At 22.3% G+C, this 19,900-nt stretch overlaps 1 protein-coding gene across 1 annotated transcript in view; it reads left to right on the top strand.

Annotated features, from left to right (window-relative positions):
- Positions 1-3,771: 3,771 nt before the first annotated feature.
- The window catches only part of Bm2096, a gene marked incomplete at both ends in the record, with an annotated part of 38,051 nt that continues 21,922 nt past the window's right edge, over positions 3,772-19,900 (top strand). Inside the window, 8 exons of the mRNA XM_043079218.1 lie at positions 3,772-3,919; positions 5,196-5,377; positions 6,134-6,257; positions 6,461-6,546; positions 6,913-7,030; positions 7,697-7,839; positions 13,100-13,210; positions 13,613-13,742. Coding sequence (XP_042935152.1) covers positions 3,772-3,919; positions 5,196-5,377; positions 6,134-6,257; positions 6,461-6,546; positions 6,913-7,030; positions 7,697-7,839; positions 13,100-13,210; positions 13,613-13,742 — 1,042 coding nt within the window. The remainder of the gene's footprint in view (positions 3,920-5,195; positions 5,378-6,133; positions 6,258-6,460; positions 6,547-6,912; positions 7,031-7,696; positions 7,840-13,099; positions 13,211-13,612; positions 13,743-19,900) is intronic.

Here is a 19,900-nt window from a genome sequence, read left to right as displayed (position 1 = left end):
CTTTTTACATTGGAAATATAATGAAAGAGGAAAAAAAAGGAGGAAAGTATAGATGAAAATAATTGCGAATTAAAATTTTTTTTTTTTAAATTAAAAATTATTTACAACTAATTTAGCTTTCTTTATACACTTCAAATGAGTGCTCTTTCCTTTTTTTTTCCTTTTTTTTTTTAGTGTTTTGAAAATTTTTAAATCAATGATGAAAAAGTAAACGAATCAATAAATGTCATTAAATTTTTGCATACCTTCTTTGTATTGAATATTTCATCTAAATTTTTATTTTATTAAAATTTTCATGGCATTATTTATAAATTAACAAATTGGAATTCGTTTTTTTTTTTTTTAACAGTTCTCTTTTTTCAGCTTTATTCAGTTAGTTTTAATAATATACATTTTGTTGCACTTTTTCTTTTTTTTTTAATTAAAGGATTTTATTAGTGAAATATATATTTGAAGAATTGGAGAAATAGAATGAAGCAAAAAAAAAAAAAAATTAGTTTTTTTTTTTTAATTTAGCAAAATAAATTGCTCAGTTTTTTTAAATAATTTGTAATTATCAATGATAGCTTTACTATAGAATGAATTATTTCCATTCTTTTCGTTTTTCTTTTCCAGTAAATATATTTCAAATTTATTCTTTTTTTTTTTTTTTTTGCTATCTTATTTAATGTTTATTTTTATTTAAAAATATATATTTTTTATATTTAATTTAAAAATTTGTTTTTTCTTACCTTCGATGTAAATTTTTATTATCATTCACATAAATTAATGTCCATTTTTTATTCATTATCCATAATATAAGAGGAATAATTTTAATTATGAATGTATTAAAATTTATTTATAGTTCTGTTAACATTGAATTTAATCATTTAAATATATTAGCACTGATATATATTGAGTGATATTGATTATTTATAGTAATGAAACATAAAAGTTGGAAAGAAAGAAAATATTTCTTTAAGATGGCAATTAATTATTTGATAATGTATTCATATTTTTGTGATAAATGAGATGAAAGTAGTTTACTGGTAGTAGTAGTAGTAGTAGTAGTAACATTGATGTCTCTTCATTTGATGACCTCGAAAAGTGGTTTGTTGTTGAAAGTGATGGAAGATCGGAATGAATCGGAACGATCCGATACGTACGATTTAGACCAATTGAATGAGAGAGAGAGAGAGAGGGAGAGAGGGAGGGAGGGAGGCGGAATGGTCAAAGATGAAAAGAACAACGGAATTGAGGAAAGTGTGAATTGAAATGATTGATAGGATTGAGTATAAATTAAAAATGAATCGATTTAAGTCTATTTAGGCGAGAATTTGAAGGAAGTAAAAATGAATGAATGAAATAAAATAGAAATGTTTGTGAATATGCTACTTTTTAGAATAGTTAGTTAATAAATTTAGTTTTCAAGTACTTTATTATTTGAATGAGAGGAATATTTATTTATTATTTATTCTTTCACTTTTCAAAATGAATGAATGTGAATTGAACGAAATGATTTAAATGATGGAACTTTTTTCTTTTGTTTTTTTTTTTTTTTTTTTTTTTTTTGTTTTTTATGTGCCATTTTTTCAAACTTTGTGAGATTATAGGTTAATTAATTTTCCTAAATTACAACTAATGAATTTGCGTTTTATTTGTAAACAGTGAATTTTTCTATTAAACTTTATAATAATCCATTAATGCTAATATTATAATTTCTTTTTTTTTTATCGTATGCAAATTATTTTTACACCAAATGAAATTTCATATAAAGTTGAAATGAAAATTTCATCAAAATTTCTTAAATTCTTATAGGAAATTGTTCTCTTTTTTATCCAGTTAATTTTAAACCATTGGATAATTTGAAATAATTAGCTGAAATTTTCTGGAATAATTCCTGATCAGGTTTTTTTTTTCCCTCCAGAATTTTGACCATGATTTGTTCTGTTTTTTTTTTTCTTTTTTTTTCTTATTTTTTGCAACAATAACCAAAAATTGCTGCTTGATGATATCTTTAGCAATGAAAAAATATATTTGGGGATATTCTTTGGTGAAATAAAAAATAAAATAAAATTTAGATTGATTTGGCTGATTTCATTTTAGTTGTATAAAATAGTTCAAAAATGGACATTATTATTTGCTTTAAATTAAAAATTCAAAGACTTTGAATTTCATTTAAATGTAAGGTTAATTCATCGAAATATTCATTTAATTTATTTTAATTCAGCTTTAATTTACCAATGAAATCTTTTTTCTAATATTACCTTTTTTTTCTACTTAGTATTTAGTAAGTATGGAAAAAGACTTTTCTAAAATTCCGAAGGTTTGTTTATTTATTAGCCTAATTTTAACTATGTTTCAAATTAAGTTAATAAAAAATCAAACGCAATCATTTTGAAAAAGCAAAAAAAAAAAAAAAAAAAAAAACAGAAAACAAAATTCCAATCTGATGGAACTTAGATAAAATAAAGGGTTAAAAATTTTTGATAATCTGAGAGGAGTCAAATTTATAAAAATAATTCTTAAATTACCTCAGAATTTGAAAATTATTTGGTATAAATCAGCTCTTTTTTTTTTTTTTTTTTTTTTTTGTAATATATTTATTTTCATTTTGATGTTTATTTAAGATATTTGTTTGGTTGCTTTAATATTTTTTTTTTTTTTGGCTAAATTTAGGATTACTTAGTTCATCTGGGATGAAGCAAAATGTTGTAATAGTATGAAAGAAAAATTAGGATAAAAAATTTGAAATCAAGCTTAATCAGTCATCAAATTTATGCTTCATTCCAGAGATATAATTTAAATTTTAACTTAGCAAAAATTTTTCAATAACAGCGCATTTTCCATACGATGTGCTGAAATTTTTTTTATTTTCATTTTTTATTTTTTGAAATTTAAAAGTATTAAAATATGTAATTAAATGAAATTTAAAAAAAGCATTTGTTAATTTTATTTGCTCAGTAATTAGCTACCACAAATAAATTATAATTGGTGAATGAATAAATTAATAATAATTTCGTATTTCGAATCAAATTATTTGCTATAATATTGATAATTGAAATAGAAATATGAATAATTGTTAGTTAGCATAGAGTAAGTAAACGATGAATTTATTTATGACTATTAGTTAATTAAATCGTAATAACACATAATATACTATTTAAGATTATTAGCAATCGGACATCTGTTATAGCTAATCTTACTTACTTCAGCTGTTCTAAATTTTCATTCTTTAAAAATTGCTTTTAAGGAAATTTTTTTTCAGTAATTTGAAATTATATTTCATTTAATTTTTAAAAAAATTCATAATCATAAATATAATTTCGTAGTAATTGTTGAATTAGCGCATATATTTTAATAATTGTATAAATTCTATATTTTTTTTCTATTTATTAATTTTAATTAAATATTAAATTTATTTAATAATTTTGATATTTTAATCTGTAAATTTTACAACTTTTTTCATTTTGCTTACACATTTTACTGAATATATTACCGCGTAATGAATTGAATGTAATTTTCCGTTTTTCATAATGAATGAATTAATTTAGGAATAAAAAAAGGCAAAAAAAAAAAGGAAAAGCAATGCAACGGTAACGATATTAATAAATGTGAAAACGGAAATTCCGGAATTGGAAAAATTAGAAAAGCTAAGCAAAAAAAAGGGAAGAATCAAAAATTTTTTAAAAAAAAAAAAGAAACAAAAAAAAAGAAAAAGTAAAACAAAGGAATGCATTGGATAAGTTATTTTGTATAAATCTGTTACGATTCTTACATGCATCATATCATATGGTAACAATAACAGCAACAACAATAACAACAACAACAATAACAATTCCAACTGCTTATACTATCATTCATTATTGTTTCATTTTAACTGTTATTGTATTTGCACAATTAATCGATGCTGGAAGTCCAAAACAACGAATTCAAAAAGGTAAAGAAAAAAAAAACATAAAAAGAAATATTTGAAATTTTTTTTTTTAATTTTAATAAATTAATTATTTAAATTTAGCTTATCATTTCGTTTATTCATTTTATTTATTTATTTTTTTTTTTTTAGTACATATTGCAAATATATAATTAATTATATATAGTATAATAATTTTAAGTTTTTTTTTTTTTGCTTCAACTTTTTTTTTTTGATTTTATAAGCATCACAAAATGGAAATTTAATTATTATTTATTCATGTTTGTTTTTATCTTTCTAATATTACAAGTGCTAATTATTAATTTTTGATGTTATATTTAATTTATTTTAATTTATATTCAAAACTAATTACTGATTGTCGTTGCTATGTTTGTTTAATTCATCCATCGTTTAAGCTTAACATCAAAACTAAACTAAACAGTAGTGCTTTAAGAATGATAATGAATGTTAATCAGCTTATCAGTGATTGGATAAGCATTAAATGAAGCCTATTTTTATGAATATGTATATGAATAAGAAATAAAATGAAACTTTTTCAAATTATAATTAAATAATTTTAAAAATTGTGAATTGGAATTCTTAGCATTTCTATTTAAATTTTTTTTTTAAAGTCAACTGAAAATTAATATTACTAATAAGATTATTATCATTTCGATTATGAATTTCAGATTCTTTTTGCTACCTTAAATTTATTATGATATTGTTTTTTTAATATCGTACAGATATTTTGGTCAGAAAATAAGAATGGCAAAAATATTCGATCGATACTTTCACTTTTATATTTCAATTCAATTTATGTTTTAAAATTCCTTATTTTAAATCCTTGCTTAATCCTTAATGTTTTGTCTTTGCATAATATTATCATTTTATATATTATTTTAAAGTTTACAGAAACAGTGAAAGTAAAATAATTTAAATTTTAATAAAATAATGTAGAAAAAAAATGTTTATGAAATTCATTAGTTACTTCTTCCAGAGTATGGTATATTAATGTATGACATTTTTTATTTTGAAAATAAAAAATGAAAAAAAAGTAAATTTTGTCAAAAAAATAAGAGAGCACTTTCTTTTTTTTTTTTTTTTGTTATTAATTATAATAATAATAAAATAAAACTTAATTAATTTATATTTTTGAAAACTTCCAATAAATTACTTTTTTCATAATTTGCAAAAGAGAAAAAAAAGTTCGTAAATAAAATATTAAATCATTCAGTTCTGTTTCAGCTGATTATTTAATTTTTTAAATTAACATTTGACGTTTATATCTTTTTTTTCCTTTAAGTACCGTCAGCTCCACGTGATATTGACGTCGCATTGGTTAATGCCTCAGCGGTAAAAGTAAGCTGGGAAAAGCCATTATACGCAAACGGTGATATCATCGGATATTATGTTTATAAGGATCGATTATTGAACGGTGAACCAATCAATGATAAATTACAACGTGCTATCATCTATGATCAACACGTCAGTTTGATATTTTATCAAATTTAAAAATTTTTGTTTACAAAGGAAGAAGGAAAAAAAAATGATAAAATTTAAATGGAATTTTTATTATAAATAATAAAAATTCCTTGTTTTATTATAATTTAATTTTTATTTGTGTATACATTGTGAATAATATTTTACTTGTTCAATTATACTTTTTCTTTTTTTTTTAAATGAATTTTTACTTTAAAATAATAAATATCATTGTGAGACATTCATTTTAATGAGTGGTATTTAAAATATGAAAAAAAAAAAAAAAGAAATTAAAAGTTTTTTAATATTTAACAGAAAATATAACAAAACTCATAATTTTATAGTACGCTGCAAGAAATATTAAAAAAAAATTTTTATAAAATTGGAATTATGATATAGTATGTTTAAGGATTAAATGTTAAATGATGTACCAGTTACTGAAATATAATTTATGTAAAATATATTTTTAAAAAATAAATTTATTATTAGATATTTAAAATATATTACGATTGATTTCCTTTTTTCCTAAATGGAATGAGATATTGGAATATTTTAATATAAAATGAATAAATTCATTTGAAAATTAACTCTATCTAAATTTTAAATATTTCATTGAAAATGGAAAGATAATAGCTGTTTAGGAATGCTAATTAACTAATAATTTAGTGCACTTTGTCAGTTTTCTCTCCTATATTATCATTTTTTTGCATTTTTTTTTTTTTTTTAAACCGATTTATTTCGGATAATCTTTCCGTTTTCCAGAAAACACATACATTAATCACAGATCTTGAACCGAATACTGAATATTCATTCCGGGTAAATGCTTTTAATAGACATGGTGATGGTGAATTTAGTGCAAGCAAAAAAATTCTTACCGGTGGATTGCGTGAGTTTTCTGTTTTAAAATTTATTTTTAATTTTTTTCTTTTTTTTGTTTAAATATTTCATTGTCTTTTAATGGTAGATAATTTTTTTTTTTTTTCGGTCCAAATTTTATTTGTAAATTTTTGGAAAGAAATTTTTCTTTTTTGCTTTATAAATATGTAACAATTTGTATACATCATTCCGGATTCCGGATTATTTTTTTAGCTCCATCAGAACCACAAACACATTCCGTTAATTTGCTCAATGATGAAGCTCCATTACGGGCGCGTGTTGACTGGAAACCACCAAAAGTTTGAATTATTTAGCGAATTGATATTTTACATTAGTGTTTGGATGATAAAAATGGATCTAATTAATATGCTTAATTATTTGAATAGAAATGATTTAAATCGAAATTTTATGAAAAATTTATGGTAAAAAAAAATTATATTTAAAAAAATTTGAATTAAATTCCAAAAGTAATACTCCAAAAATTAGATAATAAAAAAAGAATTAAAAAATTTTTATATTCTTTAGACGAAATTTTGTTATTAAAAGAAAGAAAAACTTGCTAAAAATTAAATATTTAAATTATTTTATTTCTTTCTTTTTTTTTGTTTAAGTAAAGTTAAGGTTAAAACCATAATTAATTCGTTTGCATTTTTAATAAATTTCAGTTCACGTATAATTTACCAATCAATAAATATTTGATTTGGTATAAACCGTTCGAACACATCGATGCACGCAAACTTGAAGTACCTGGAACCCAAAATTTTGCTATCCTTGATGGCTTATGTAAATGTTTTTTCATTATTACTTTGTACTTATTAAAACATTTTAAATTAATCTTAATTTTAAAAAAGTTTTTAAATTCTAATGAATACTGTTTATTTCCTCAAATATTTTCCACTAACTCTTTTAGTCTATTATTTACCATTCATTCTTTTAATGTTTCGTTGACAAAGAAAAAATATATCTCAAATCAAGAATTAATTATATTGAAATTAAACGATTAATTAATCTTCAATTTATCGATTTATATAAATTAAATTGTAGTTTATTTGTTAATAACTTGAGCTTTCATTATTGAATTTTTCAAATTTATTGATAATGATAGAGATTCTGATTTCATTATTAAATAAGAATAATTGATGAAAGATAAAATTAAATTACAAAATTGAAAGATAAAATTAAATTATAAAAAAAAGATGAATTAGTTGAAAGCAATTAGACATAAAATTTTTCAAGAAAAAAAAATGCTTTCGCTTTTTTATTGATTGATTGATCGTGAATCGATTAATTAATTATTGGTAATATAATTCCGGATCAGGATAGGTAATAAATTATTTGAAAAATAAATGAAATTTTTGCCGATTATCTTGTTACATTTACCATTTTGGTTTTTTTTTTTCTCATTTTTTACTCATTTTTCTTTTAAATTAATTAAAAGATTATTTGTAGTTATGGGACGTTTGTATGAAATTAATATAGCAGCGGAGAATGATGACGGTGTGGGCGTTAACGCAACGGAATGGTTAACAACACCGGTTGGAATACCTGAAGCGGAACCACTTAACGTACGCTACGAAATTAACGCCAATCAGGTAGAATTATGAGAATTATATTAACTAATGCGTGAAATTCATAAAATGAGTTAAACATTTTCAAGAATAAATTGATGCGATAAGAAAAAATTTTGAAACTTTGGCTTCAAAATTTTGAAATTTCTTCACTTCAACTTTTAATAATTATTCCATAACAATTTTCCAGCGAAATAATCAATAAATTTTTTTTTTTTTTTTAATATTATTTCAAACTAAGAATGCTTGCATAATTCGGAAATAAGTTTATAATTGGATGAAAATTTTAAGCTAATTACAACATTCATTGCTATATTTTATTTAAGAAAATAGATTATATGTAAAAATTCTAATCAATTTTTCCCTTTTTTTTTCGCCTCCTTTCATTTTTTAGAATCCAACTTTTTCATTAAAATTTTTCCATTTTTTTTTTTTTTTTTTTACATCTTTTAATGCTTCTTTCTATTACAATAGTCAATCAATTAAATTTGTAAATGATATGATTTGGAATGAATTCAAACTCACATGGGAATAATTTTAAAATTTTAATTTAGACATACTTTATTATATTATCGTACTATCACTACTAATGCTACCATTTTAGTTTATGTAAATGAAATGCTGATAGATTATAGTATAATGTTGAAAAATGATAGTAAAATATTTCATTCGTCAATTAAAACATTATTTTAAGCATTTGCTAATTAATTAAGCTTAGTATAAAAGATAAATCATTTATCAATAATTAATGAACGATTAAAAATAATATAAATTACGTTTTTTCATTAGTAACATTTGATTTGAAAGGAATATAAATAAATGAATAAATAAAATAAGAGAAGAAGCTTACAATATATTGCATACAAGAAAAATAAACAGAGAAATGAAAAATGAAACATTCATACTTACAAATTAAGTTTTTTTTTACATTGTTCCTTTATTCTTTTGTTATTATGAATTATTTGAAATGAATAACTAAATAATCAAATATGTTTTATTGTTTTAATTAAATCTGAATTCTTAGCTAAAATTGAAATTAGAATGCAGAAAGATGCTTAATTTACATGCTTAATCTAACAATTTTTATAATAATTTTCCATTGTTAATTAATATTTGAATCGGAAAGATGTAAAAATTTGCTCAAAATTTGCATCATTTAATAAAATATTTCAAAGAATATCAAAATATATAAGCATAGTTTACTAAAACATTTGAAAATTTAATAGCAAAAACATTTTCAAGAAGTACTATTGGGTGTTTTACTAAACACAATTTAACCATTTTATATATTTCGGAAAGAAATTGTTCTAATGAATGCCACCTGTTGAGCTCATCCGTTCCATTTAATCATTTCATCTTCATTTAAAACATTTTAATGATTTTTAAGAAAATTTTCTATGTACCATTTCGTGAATTGTCACATTAAAAAAAAAAAAAAAAAAAAAAAAAACGTTTTTTATACTTTTGCATAAATTATTTATTTTACTAAATTTCTATCTTTTTTTTGCTAAGAAAAATAAATCGATAAATTTTTGTTAGTTTATTTAATTTTCAGTTTATTTTTTATTAATATTTTTTTTCTTTTTGAAAAAGTCAATAAATCAAAATTTTTACCAAAGAAAAAAAATAATAAACTGAATGTTTGGATTAAATAAGAAAAATTCAAAAAAATTTTTCACTTTTTTATTTTCTCTCAGTTTGATTACTTTAAATATTTAAAAAGAAATTTTAAAAGTTTAACTAATGTAGAAGAAAATGCCAACCATAACTTTACAATAAATGATAAATGTTTGCTTATATATTGACAATCTCCGCGAAGATGCAGTCGTTATCATATCATTGTTATCATATCATTGCTAATAATAAAATCTCCGCAAGGTGTCATTGCTATCATTAGTTGTAAATTCCTAAATTCCCGGGAAGATACAGTTTACATAATTACCCAAGAAAGAAAGATTTTTTTTTTTTTTGCCTTAAAAAAAAGGAAATAATTGTTCCGGAAGCTATTACGTGGAGAAGTTGTGTTGTTTACGGAAATTATATATATTTCATGAAAAATATATCCGTTACGGAGTTTTGTAGTTTCCGGAGATTTACCTAATTTACAAATTATTATCTATTATTTTATTATTATAATTACTTGCTTTTTGCATTCTTTTGTATCGTTTTTTTTTTCCAATAATTTACAAAAAAATGCTAAAATTTTTGCTTTATTTTCCATTTTTCATTGTAAAGTAAAATCTTTAAATTAAAATTTTTGATATTAAATTTTTAATTATAAGATAAAAATTTTGATATTAAATCATTCATTCATTCATCTTTTTGAATTTACATTTATTTCATTTGCAAGTAAATAGTAATCATTTCTTTCATTGAATAATCAGTCTACTGCATCCGTAATATATTTCCATGGTTAAATCGAATATGGGAAGTGGGAGATAATCCGGAAAGGATTATCTCAGCCAAATAGCTGCTAAGTATGTCTGATATATGCTTATAATCAGAAATATCATTATTAGCATCGAAATTAAAATTTGAACGATTTTAATGATTGTAATAATTCGTTTGGATCAAACTGTTAGACAAATTAATCAGATGTATCATCAAAAATATAATTATGTCGAATTGATTTGATTATTTACAATTGAAATATTATCCATAACTTATGTTGAAGTAAACATTTAGAGAAATTTTTTAAAAAAATCCTAGCAAATATTCTTTTTTTAATTAAAAAATTAAGGGAGCAGTCTTTTTTTTTTTTCATTTTCATTATTATAATTTCCTCTCATGTTTTTTATTTTGATATTATTATCATACTATATGATATTCAATAAACTTAAGCATCGTATGTTAATTTTACTTCTTTAGGAGAAATCATAAAATAGTATGACAATAAAAGATTATTTAAAAAGATAATTAATTTTAACAAATTTCTTTTCCTGTAATTAAAAATTTGTAATAATAATACATATTTCATTATCATATACATTATATGTTTTCATGAAATATTAGACAAAAATTCGTCAATTTTTCGTATCATTTGTTTGAATTTTTAAACTTTTTTTTTTTCATAAAATTCAAATCCATTATTATTGCTCTCTCTTAATTGCTTCAAAGTAATATCTATTTCTCATTTTTCATTAATAAATTTTGATTGTTTAATCAAAGATAATTCATACAGTGTATGAACTGACTTTGAATGAAAAAAAATTTATATAAATTATTAATTAAGTATTTCGTCGTTTCAATTGCTATAAAGGAGCAAAATCTGAAATTGTTTATTCCAAGTGGCAATTTGAAATTTTCAAATATTTGCCAATATTTGTAAAGTTAATAATTTTTTTCAAAAAGCTAACATTTTGCTTATTGATTTCAGCTTGCATTAAAACTTCCATATTTATTTTAAAATAAAAAATTAAAAAAAAAGAAAAAAAAGAAAAGTGAGTGCTATCCAAACACGTCATCATTTTACTTGGAAATTCAAAAACTTTTAATTTTATTTTTTATTTCTTCCTTTTCTTTCTCTTTCGCTCTTTTTTTCCCATCAAAAATTATTATTTATACGACGCATTTCCTTCCTTTCTTTCTTTCCATTTCTTTTCTTTTCTTCTCTTTTCTCTCCTTTTTTTTTTGTTTAATTAAATATGAGAGGATTAATTTTTCTCATTACTAAAACATTATTTCCCATTTGATCATTCTATTTTAATCATTGTAAAAGTTAAATAAACAAATTATTTGAAATTGATGCAAGAATGATAAGATGAAGAAAGCATATCATTCTGTACTGATAGCAATGATAATACAATTAAATGATGCAATATTTTCTTTTTTTTTTTTTTTTATCTAAAATGGATAATATGTGATGATAGTAATTGAATTGATCGTAGTACTTAAATTACGAGGAATTATATTTAATCGGAAATGAATAGATGTCTAATGTCTATCATAGATTTGATCATATATTTTTTCTCAACTTTATGATACTTTTTTTTCCTCACTTTCTTTGCATTTTCTTTTATGTTTATTTGTGAATTTTTAATAACATTTTGAATACTTCACTAAATTTATTTTCACATAACTATTCGACCAATTTTGAATTTTATAAAATTCTTTAAAAAAAAAGTTTTTACTTTGTTAGATTTTCAACTTTATATTCTATCTAATATCAATGATTTTATATGGAAATATTTGATGCAAATAATGTTTTTTGGTATTTTATAATTTTATTTGTTACATTTATAATCCAAATTTATCATTTTTATAGTGAAAATTATTTTACATTAGTAAAGTATAATATTTAAGAATGAATAGATGAGATTGAAATTTGCTGTAATGCATTTTAAGCAATGAATGTAATCAATGTTTTAGCCTCGCTTTATATCTTCTTTTCATTATTATTTCCTTATCATTTATCATCCTTATCACTTCATCCACTCTTCCTATCCTTTCCTCTCGTTTATTTATGGACTCTCATTTATCAAATAATCAAATAGATTTATCTTATCAATAAATCACCATTGCTGCAAAGTTTATTTTCATTATTCTCATAAAATTAAATAATTTGTATAAATAGTGTTAGCATTATCCGAAATCAAGACTCTAGATTAGTTAAATCAGTTTCTTCTTTTTTCTTCACTAATTAAAGTTAGATTAGATCTTTTTTGTTTTCCAAGACAGATCAATATTTAGTCTTTCATTTCTCTATATTAATTTTTAGATGAAAACAGGAAAATATCATTTATAAATTTAAGTATAAATAACTTTTTTTTTTTGCATATTTACTGCACGGGTTAAATTAGCATATGTCAATTTAAAAACTTTAATTTTCATAGGTTGTGTTTTGCTAACAATTTAGGATTAAAAAATTATTTAACAATTTTTATTAGTTGCGCGTTATCATTTTTCAGCCAATAATTCGTGGAATTATAGTTGTAGCAGAAGCACTACACTAATACTGTTTTATTTTAATTTAACTAAAGTTTAATTTATTCTGATTGATTATTGGCGTTGATTTGAATAATCAGCTACTTGATTTACTGATAAACTTTATTTTCATCATTCAAAATAGTTTCTAGTAGCATAAATATATTTAAAAACATATTAAATTGAAGTTTTAAAACTAAAATTATACAAATGTAAAAATAATATGTGATTATTTTTGCAATTGCTTTACTTTTTCCCTCGTGAATAATTTAAGGCTTCTTCACATTTGCTTAGTGTCGAAATTTTAATTTTAATATTTGCCTCTTCTTTTTTTTTAATAATTCAGTAATTATTTGTTTAGATGACAATATCATGGGATCCACCGGTAATCGATCAACGAAATGGTAATATCACATATTACCAAGCTATTTTAACTCCATTACAACCGGGTGAAGAGAAAATTATTCGAAATGTTAGTTCATAACTTTTTTTTCTCTCGAAATGTTTCCTCTTTTTTTTTTTTTTTGAAATACTTCTTTAAGTTTTTTACATTGAATTTGATCCTCTTAATATCTTCTGAAAATGGAACTATGTTAAATAATATTTGTACAATTTTTTATTATGTTTTTTTTTGCCCTCGCTAACTGAAAAAAGAAGAATACCTCGAGGAGAAATAAATATTTCGCATAATTTTGATTAAAATTCTATTTAAAATTTTACTCGATAACATAATTTTCTGAAAACTTTGAATAATTTATGTTTCTTCTTTTTTTACTTACCAATAATTTGTGTAAAATATCTCTGTAAACTTATACTTTATATAATTATTTATGCATTGAATGTAATTTTTATGACTTGTTATTGTTAATTTCAGGTCACCAACGGTCGTTCGATAACATATGATGCATCTATGCCAAAAACTTATACTTTTAAGGTTGCGGCAGCAACAATGAAAGGTATTGGTCCGTATTCGCCGGTTTTATCAATTGATTCTGATCCAGCAAGTAAGTAATTTCTAATTTATTCTTTTATCTTTCAGGAAAAGCTATTAATATGATTACTGTACATTAATCGAGTATCAGTGATAGTAACAATTGGATTACTGTAAAATATTTGCTGTTGGACGGTATATGCTTGTGTTTTTCATATTTATGGTTTCCATTACACAATTCTTAGAGGGAAATGAAGCATATCAGTAAAGCCGGAAAGGAAATGAAATGATTTTCATTAGCATTTATTAGTGCTTGACTGCTTGCAATCAAGCTTGCTTCTTTTTGATCATAGCACATTTATCCTTTATTCTTCAGAAAGATTTATGCTTAACAAAGCCGGATTTCTACATTTCCTGTTTAAGCACTATTTCATTATAATTCATGGATAAATTTCCATTACAACTACCACCTTACTTCCATTGCTTTTTGTTTTGCTTATATGATATTTTCACACAAAAAAAAAAAAAAAAAAAAATCGTCAAAATAAAATTTCTAATACCAACTTTTAATACAGTACACTTATTTCAAAATAGCATTTACTAGAAATAATTCGATGGAAATGGATTTTAGTGTTGTCGAATTTTTTAAATTTAATTGTCAAATTTTAATTATCAAATTAATTTTCAAACTGATTTTTTGACTTGTTTTTTTATTTTCTCTCCACAGTCCTTTATTTTCCAAACTTTTATGGCTGATCCATGCAAAAATTGATTTTGAATTTCGATGAAAAAAGAATTCAAATCTTCTTCTAAAAGTTCTTTCTCTGTTTTACTATTTATGCACTGCTTACACTTTGCTTTATTATATTAGTTCTAATATAATATAATGAACTAATATAATAAATCAAAACTAATAAATTATAAATAATAAATCGAATGCATCCTTCCGTCGTAATATGCGGAAAAAATTCTACACATGAACCACTATCAGTTCCTGAAATTTCCATATATACAACTTTAAACTTCGGTTTTTTGCTATAACTTTCTAAATATCATACTGCTTCTCTAAATCAGTTGTATCTTTTATTATTTCTTGCTTTCATTACGATCAATTTCTCGCCTTCAACCTTATTACTGTCTGATCGCTTATTTGACATATTTGAAATTTTCGAGAACAAAGGTAGCAAAAGCATGCATCTTTTAAGTAACTCGAATAACTTTTATTAGTTCATCAATTTGCTTATTTTATATATCAAAGCAAAGTATTCCTTTAAGACTGAAATTTAAACAAAATCTATTTATTAATAAATTTTACAACCCTTAAAGATTGACTATTGGTTATTGTAAAAATTATAAGCACCTTATTTTTAATATAATTTATCTTTCATAGTTGAAAAGATTTGTTTGTTTTTCTCTGAAGCATAATTTTTATTAAAGATACTCTGCTGTTTTATTTAACATAATAAAATTGAAAACGTTTAATTTTACTTATCATCATATCATATATGAAACACATAAATTCTTCAAATTTTCAAATTGGAATAAATTTTTCAAATTCACGACGCATAATAATGGCAACTTTAAGTGCGGAATATAATGTGAAAGTAAAAATGTATCTGTAATTAAATTTTTTTAATGAAATGAGAAAATTATCGTTATAATGTTAAATAATATCGTAATTTTTTGCTCGTGATACAAGAAAACAATCATGTCATCCTACCGTAATGGATGGAGGTTTAGCTATATTAGCCTACCGTAATGTTTTTCTTGCACAATCATATTTTGTGCACATGAAAAAACAATAAATTTTATTCAACAAAATGTCCATTATAGCATGCTTAAACTTATAATTGTCATCATATTATAATTAGCATTATAAAAATGTATTCTGCTGTATTTAAATTACAGTATGCCGGTGTACACTGCAATGTGCAGTCTCAATAGGTACTGTAATTTATTTCACCTGTACCTGTTGTAATATAGCTTGCGTTTTACTTTTATGAACATTGAAATTATATAATTAAATTGAAATTTTTAAAATAATTTGTTTTATATACGATTATGAAAGCTATGCAACTTTTGTACATTCTTAGTTTAAAATTTATTTTTAAAATTAGAATTTAATTTGTTAAAAAAAGACAGACATGCAAGAAAATCATCAATAATCCCATTCATGAAACATTTAATTATCACTGATTCCCATAAGTGCTCCACTTGCTTTCTCGCTAATGAATGAAGAGATACATCATGAATGCATATTAGTTGGATGTAAAAGTAATTACAATTTAAAATTTCTCTTTTAAATTATTATAATTAAATATTATAATGCATACAGAAACGGATATATTTACATTAATGTAAATTCAATAAGGATAGATTTAATTACTTTTAAATGAAATAAAACAGATTTCTAATGAAATTTTATTAGTGGTAAATAAATGCATATTTTAGTTCTCTTTCTTTAAGTTAACCTTTTTATTCTGTTAAAGCATTCGAATAAATTTCATTCCTTTTTATCAGACATTAATTTTACTTATTGCACAATAAATCGGTTGATTTTTTCTCATGAAATTTATTTTATTTCATAAACTTCTTAAATCGTTTTTAAATAATTTATCATTAATCCTTTGTCATTTATAATTTGTCATTAATCCGTTCATGTTTATTTGTATTTGATGTGAATTGGAATCTGATAGTTGAATTTTCTAGTTAAAAATTCTTTTTAATTTATGAGAAAATAAGTATAAAGTTATGAAACAAATCAGAAGCAAATTTTTTATGTATAATGAAAATTTTTTCTGAAAATTTAAATTTCAAAGTAGTTTTTTTTTTTTTTTAATTTATTCTGGTCTTTTTAAAACATATTTCGTAGTTTTGCTTATCTCAATTTCTTTATCCTCTATTATTGATATTATTTATCTAACATTTTAATTCCATACACTCACTAGTTGCTATTCATAGTTTTTGATATTTCATTTTAGAGGAGAAAGAAAAAATGAAAAATTTTAAAAAGTTCTATAAGGAGTTTTTCATTTGTTTCTTTTCCTTACCAATGTTTGAGTTTTACTTGCAATTTATGGCAATTCTTTCAATTCCTATTTTATGATTTAATTTATTTTCTCATTTTCTTTTCTCACCCTGTATATTTTAGTTTGAAAAATGACAAAAACATGAAAATGTGCTAACTTTAAATGCTATTTTACACTTAATTAAATCATCCATGCATCACACACAAATCACCTGCTTCACAGCATTTAACATTTCAAATTTCTTTTTCCTTCCTTTTTTCTTTTTCATTTTTTTTCCGCTTGACGAAAGTGTTAGTTATTAAGCTAAATCTATTAAATGCTAATTTTCTGTTATCAAAGTTAAGTTAAGTTAACGTTTTTCATTTTCCACCATTTTAGTTTTTTAAAATTTTCTTTTTCGTTACATTTTGTAATGGTATTGTTCTATCTTTGCAATTTTTTTCCGTTTTTTTTTTTTCTTCTTTCTTTTTTTTAAAAAAAAAAAAACAAAAAACAAACAAAAGTTTGTGAAAAAGATATTTCGTTTTTTTTTTTTTTTTTTCATTTTATTTTATTCTTACAAATATTTCACATCCGTTTAAGGAATTGTATAAAAGCACAAAAAAAGGACAATATAATTGTACAGAATGGAATGGTTTATAAACTTTGTAAGGCAACGAAAACAAAAAATAAATAAATAAACTTGAACCAACTTTTTTTTGAATAACTTTGTCTGATCATCAGGGAAAGTCTAAAATTGCGTTTCGGTTTTAGGATTTTCATTCCATACCTAAAATTCTTATGAAAAATGGTGAAAGTAAATTGCTTAGTGCATTACACACACAATTCGCATTAATTTCCTTTTTAAATTTCAACTATCACAGCATGGGAAGATGATTTTAGATAAAATCTAACTTAAATAAGAGCAGGTGTTAAGTTTTTTTTTTTTTCTTTTTTCAAATTATTTCTTTGTCTTTTGTCTCCTTGTCAAGTTAAGTGACATCTTTTTTTCCCTGGGATGAAATGGCTAGATTTTAAGCATAATTGAGAGGTGTTAAACACCTTCTCAAATTTTCCACTTTTATTTTTATCTTTGATTTGTTTTCTTTTATTCCCGTCATTTTTATACTTATTGAATTGAATGAATAGTAAGTATTATTTTTTCAATCAACAATCTTATAGGATTATTTATTAATTTGTGGATCACATTTGTTACAGCAAAATTTTAATGTTAAATATTGCTATTAAAACAAAACAAAAAAAAAAGTAGAAATAGAAGAGAAGAAAACATAAAATAACAATAACATATTTCACGAATTAGTTTGAAAAAAACTTCCTCTAAAAGGATAAGTAAAGTAAAAAAAATACAACAAACATTTCTCTTCTGTTTTTAATGTGCCAAAAATTAACTAAATTCTGTTAACTTTTCCAAATATATAATTTTATGTGACAAAAGTTTTTCACATTCCTTATTGATGGTACAAAAAAGAAAAAAATAAATAAAAATTTTCTTTTTTTTTTGACATTCTTTCATTCTGCAATCATTTATAAAATGTTCTAGAAAAAAAAAAAAAAAAAACAAGAAAAAAAAAGGAAAGAAAAAACAGAATGAACTATTCAAGCAAATTTTTATTTTAGTTAGAATTATTAAAGCCTTCTTTTCAACTCTGTTCTTAAAATTTTGATTTATTCCATTTAGCAGTATGTATATTTCCCTCTTTCTGATTTATTTTTATTTTATTTTTCTATTTTTTTATTTTACTAAATGCTTTTCTTTTCTTTTTCCTTTTTTCACTTTTGGCTTTTTTTTTTTTCCTTTCCTTTGCAAAAAAATAATTTTAATGCATACTTTTCATGGATCGTAGTGATAATTTTATGCTTTTCTGCATGCATTTCACATACTTTTTTTTTTTTCCACCACTAAAGTAATAGCAATTTCATTTTAACTTTTTTTTTTTCTTTAAATTTTGTCCCTTTAAAATTATTCGCTCTGATATTTTATGATTTTCTTCGCTTTTTTTTTTTTCTTTTTATTAAAAACCTTTCCATTTTACTTTATTTTTCATTTGCTTTTTTATTTGTTTGTTTGTTTGTTTAAATGCATTGTTAGGTTAGTTTTGAATACATGTATCAGTCAGTTCATATTTTCCTTTTTCTTCATTTTTCTTCTTGAAAAACTTTTCCATATTTAATTAAACTTGCCTTAATTATCATTTCATTCCTAAATTATTCGTTTATTTGCTTAGTTACCAAGCAAATTTTAAACTTTTTCCATAATCATTTTCAATTTTCTTTTTTTATTATTAGAAAAGAAGGGAGAAAAAACTATTTTTCCTTTTGTCTTTATTGAAATTTATTTTTATTTGAATTCTATTTCTTTTTTCATTTCTTTTTTTTTTTTTGAATTTATAATTATCGAAGTTTTATACTTCCAGTATTTTTCATCTTTTATTCTTGCTTTCTTTTTTTTCTCATCTAATTTGGACCTTTTTCTAAACATTGGTAATTTAATCAATGAATCGTTACTAATGAATTTAAATAATTTAATTAAGAAAAAACGTTGTTTAAAGTTAATTTGTATGCTTTCTAGGTTAAATTCAAATTTGTAGAGATTTTTTTAATCAGTCCAAATTTCTGAGAAATTATTTTCTTCTAGACAAGAATTTCATTTTTTTACAAACAATTTTAGAATGGATTTCATGGAAACTTTTTGATTTTGTGATTTACCGTCATCGCAATCTGATTTGATAAAAAAAAAAAAAGAGGAAATGTTAACATGGAATGATATAAGTAAGATTAACAAAAATACGAAAAGATTCTAAGAATTCTATTCCGGGAATGTAGTATTGAAAAGTGAGCAAAAGTTGAATAATTTGCTTGTCGGTTTAAATTTTTGACTTTATTCAATGTTATTATTATCATTTTTAGTAAATTTCTTCCGGTAGTTTTCCCTTTTTCCGGTAATTTTTCTCTGTCTCCAATCTATGAGACATTCTTGGTCATTTGAATAATAAAATCCGAATTTTGGAACAAACGTAAATTTATCCGTTAGCGATTTTCCTTCCTCTCTCAAATATAAAAAAGTGCTAGCAATTATGCATTTTCGTTGCTAAAAGCTTTGATTTCTTTTATAAAAAATTGCAACCTTTTTTCTATTTTTTTTTTTCAATTATTACTTTTTACATAAACGTTAAATACTTTTTATACAACGTTAAATACTTTA

Source organism: Brugia malayi, assembly GCF_000002995.4.
Source record: "Brugia malayi strain FR3 genome assembly, contig: Bm_v4_Chr2_contig_001, whole genome shotgun sequence".
In the NCBI taxonomy this organism is placed as follows: Eukaryota; Metazoa; Nematoda; class Chromadorea; order Rhabditida; family Onchocercidae; genus Brugia; species Brugia malayi.
This window is presented reverse-complemented; position numbering and strand designations above follow the sequence as displayed.